The 2,959-nt window shown below is 34.3% G+C and overlaps 1 protein-coding gene across 1 annotated transcript; it reads right to left on the reverse strand.

Moving 5' to 3' along the window:
* Window positions 1–644: 644 nt before the first annotated feature.
* On the reverse strand, window positions 645–2,744 carry LOC112199050. Its single transcript, XM_024340115.1, has 6 exons — window positions 2,628–2,744; window positions 2,433–2,513; window positions 2,090–2,341; window positions 1,895–2,012; window positions 754–837; window positions 645–661 (listed from the first exon to the last, which is right to left on the reverse strand). The coding sequence occupies exons 1-6, from the start codon at window positions 2,742–2,744 to the stop codon at window positions 645–647; spliced, it is 669 nt and encodes a 222-aa protein (XP_024195883.1).
* Between the last annotated feature and the right edge of the window lie 215 nt (window positions 2,745–2,959).

Here is a 2,959-nt window from a genome sequence, read left to right on the forward strand (position 1 = left end):
CTTGATTGTTTAGTAATACAATGTTGTTCAAATGCTCTGGTTATTATTTTTAATCCTTATTGTGTCCTTATTAATTTTTGTTAACTTTCAATTTTTATAAATCATGGGGACCATATGATTAATATTGGACAATTTTAAAAATAACTTATACAAATATATTAGTAACATTAATAACAATTGGTTTCTGGTTCGCATCAAATGTTCACGTTATTACGCGCATTCATCAAACTTTGAGTAATGTTATTTCTTATTGTTTCCATTTCTTGTGCACCGTGACCATGATATTCTTCTTCTACATCATCATCCATTTCTATCCCACCACTTGACCCATAACCTTCTCTTTCTTCACTGCGGACAAAATGTCTATCACCATGTGCATGTCTCCGTATATAATTATGAAGTGTCATGGTGGCAATGACAATCTTCACTTGCTTATCAAATGAATAACCTTGCATGTCCCTTAAAATCTTCCACTTTTTTTTTCCAAACTCTAAATGTGCGTTCTATAACGCTTCTAAGAGAAGAGTGTGCTTGGTTAAATACCTCTTTTTCATTTCTTGGTTCTTGCCTACAGTATTGTTGAAAATGTTGTCTCGGACCTTTGTAAGGTCCCAAAAACCCATTCATTTGAGGGTATCTGGAATCTACAACATAATATTTCCTGTCAAATAAAGAAATGTCAAATTTTAACAAAACTTCATTCAAAGCTTCATAAAATTTGATCTAAAAATAACTATAAATAAATATAGTTACCTGGTGGAGGTTTAGGAAAATTCATTTCGGGATCTCGAAGTACCGATAGAAACACTCTTGTATCATGAGCAGACCCTTCCCATCCTGCACATACATAGATAAATTGCATATCGAAATTACATGCCCCCATAACATTTTGTGTTGGTATTCCTTTTCTCCCAATGTACGGTATTTGTTTTTCAGGAGCTATAGAAGCGGGAATATGCACTCCGTCGATAGCCCCGATGCAATCCTGTAAATAATGATGTTATTTGTCAATTAATATAAGTAACTAAATTGTGAAATAATTTACTAGTAACTCTTAACAGATACCTTAAAATGAGGCATGTATCTGTTATCCCTCATTATCTCCGGTGCAACACCATTAAATTCATTCTCCGAAGGCTTGATTATATGTTTACCTAATTTACACAAATGATTTAGTGCTTGTCCGAAATATCTACAAACGGTTTCACTAGAATGTTGAAATCGTTCTGCTACTGACCTAATTCCACATCCCTGTCCTAGGCACCACAATAGCATTCCCATAACTTCAATATGACTAGTTCTGTTTGAACCCAACACCCCAAATTTAACTTCCAAATCACTACATAAACGATAAAATATTTCCTTTTGCATTCTAAAGGCATTGTAACACCGATTGTCATTCCTTTGTAATATTTCCATTATCCACTTATTACTTGTTTGAGAAGATACCATGCAAGGAGTTTTATGAACATAGTTCATGTAATAATGTTGAATGAGCAGAGCATTAAATTGTACACTTCGAAAGAATATCTCCTCCTCCACTTCATCTACTTCCGAATTGTTCATATTTCAATCCAAAACCTGCTGATTTTATAAATATGATAAATATAAACTAAATCATTAACAAGCAGTAATGAACAAAATTCACCAAATTCCATTTTTATAATCCACATGCAGTATAATAATGTAGACTTTCTCAAATTCAATTCTCATAATTAAAAACATGCCGAAACAAACAACAAACATAAAACTTCAAACATAACATAAGCTTATTTTTCGTTCATCTCAAATTTCAGCCACTCCAACTTCACGTTAGGATCTTCCATAGTGAAATACATCTCTCTCTTCTCTAGACTTAAAAACAGTCGAGTGGCAAAAAACCACAACCTAGTACCCTGCTCAACACCAGGCAATGAGGTGACATCCTTCATCACGTCCTTAATACTGGTGCCTCCACCTTCTTCTACACTTTTATTGATCATGGAAGTTTTTGTGCTCCTACTCTCAATTGCCTCACACATTCGATTAATTTGTTTAGCCAAATGAGCAGCACCTCCCACCTTTTCTTTTTTTGGTACTACTCCTTTACCTTTCTCAGCTCTCTCATTTCTTTTTCTTTTAGGCAGAGTGAGGCCAAATCATCATTGTCCTCAGAGTCACCACTAACTTCAAGGTTCACCTCATTGTCACCTTGCTGTGGACTTCTAGGGATAGGTAGTGCAGAAGATGGTGAATATGCATGCTGACCAGTGGCTGAAATACCCATGAACATCTTATTCAACTTGTCTTCAAAATCGGGTGCAATTCCCTTTTTCTTTAACTTTCCATATTCCTTGTTTTTCTGGACAAATAAATAAATAAATCATACAATGTTCAATGTATCTCAAATGAAGTAAAATTGTTAACCAAAATAATTAAATTGATTTACATACCTCAATCTTGAGGCGCCACCACTCATCAGATGCATCTATAATTTGACGCTTGTGATCCCACCCAAGACCGGTCTCTTTTCCCTTCAATTATTTCCATAATTTCCAATGATCTTTGAGGGAATCCCATTTATTTTTCAGTTGTTTTCTAGTATATTCTTTGCCCGTTTCTTTAGAAAAATTATTGATTATATTCACCCATCCCTCCGGATTAAAATGAGTATGTGGACGATTATTGTTATCCACCTCCTTGATACATATGTCACAAAAAACATCTACTAAACCCTCATTCCAAATAGCCAACTCTTTTCCCATCTAGCACAGATAAAAAGAATAAAATTTACAGCCCAATCTTTAGTACCAACCCCAATGCATAATCAATGATATGAAGATAAGCTTTACATGCAATAACAAGAAACTAAAGCAGTGATAAGAAAACATAAACATCAACAACAGACAAAGAAAAAAAGGAAGCTATAAGAAAATGAATAAAGTATCTGGTACCTTTGTCGTATAACACACACTGAGCT

Source organism: Rosa chinensis, chromosome 4, assembly GCF_002994745.2.
Source record: "Rosa chinensis cultivar Old Blush chromosome 4, RchiOBHm-V2, whole genome shotgun sequence".
Taxonomy (NCBI): domain Eukaryota; kingdom Viridiplantae; phylum Streptophyta; class Magnoliopsida; order Rosales; family Rosaceae; genus Rosa; species Rosa chinensis.

Coding starts and splice junctions, on each gene's coding strand:
- LOC112199050 (XM_024340115.1), bottom strand. CDS start 2,744: ATGGGAAAAGAGTTGGCTATTTGGAATGAGGGTTTAGTAGATGTTTTT. Junction 2,514..2,627: donor ATTTTAATCCGGAGGGATGG/GTGAATATAATC, acceptor AAATAATTGAAG/GGAAAAGAGACCGGTCTTGG. Junction 2,342..2,432: donor GGTGGCGCCTCAAGATTGAG/GTATGTAAATCA, acceptor TTATTTGTCCAG/AAAAACAAGGAATATGGAAA.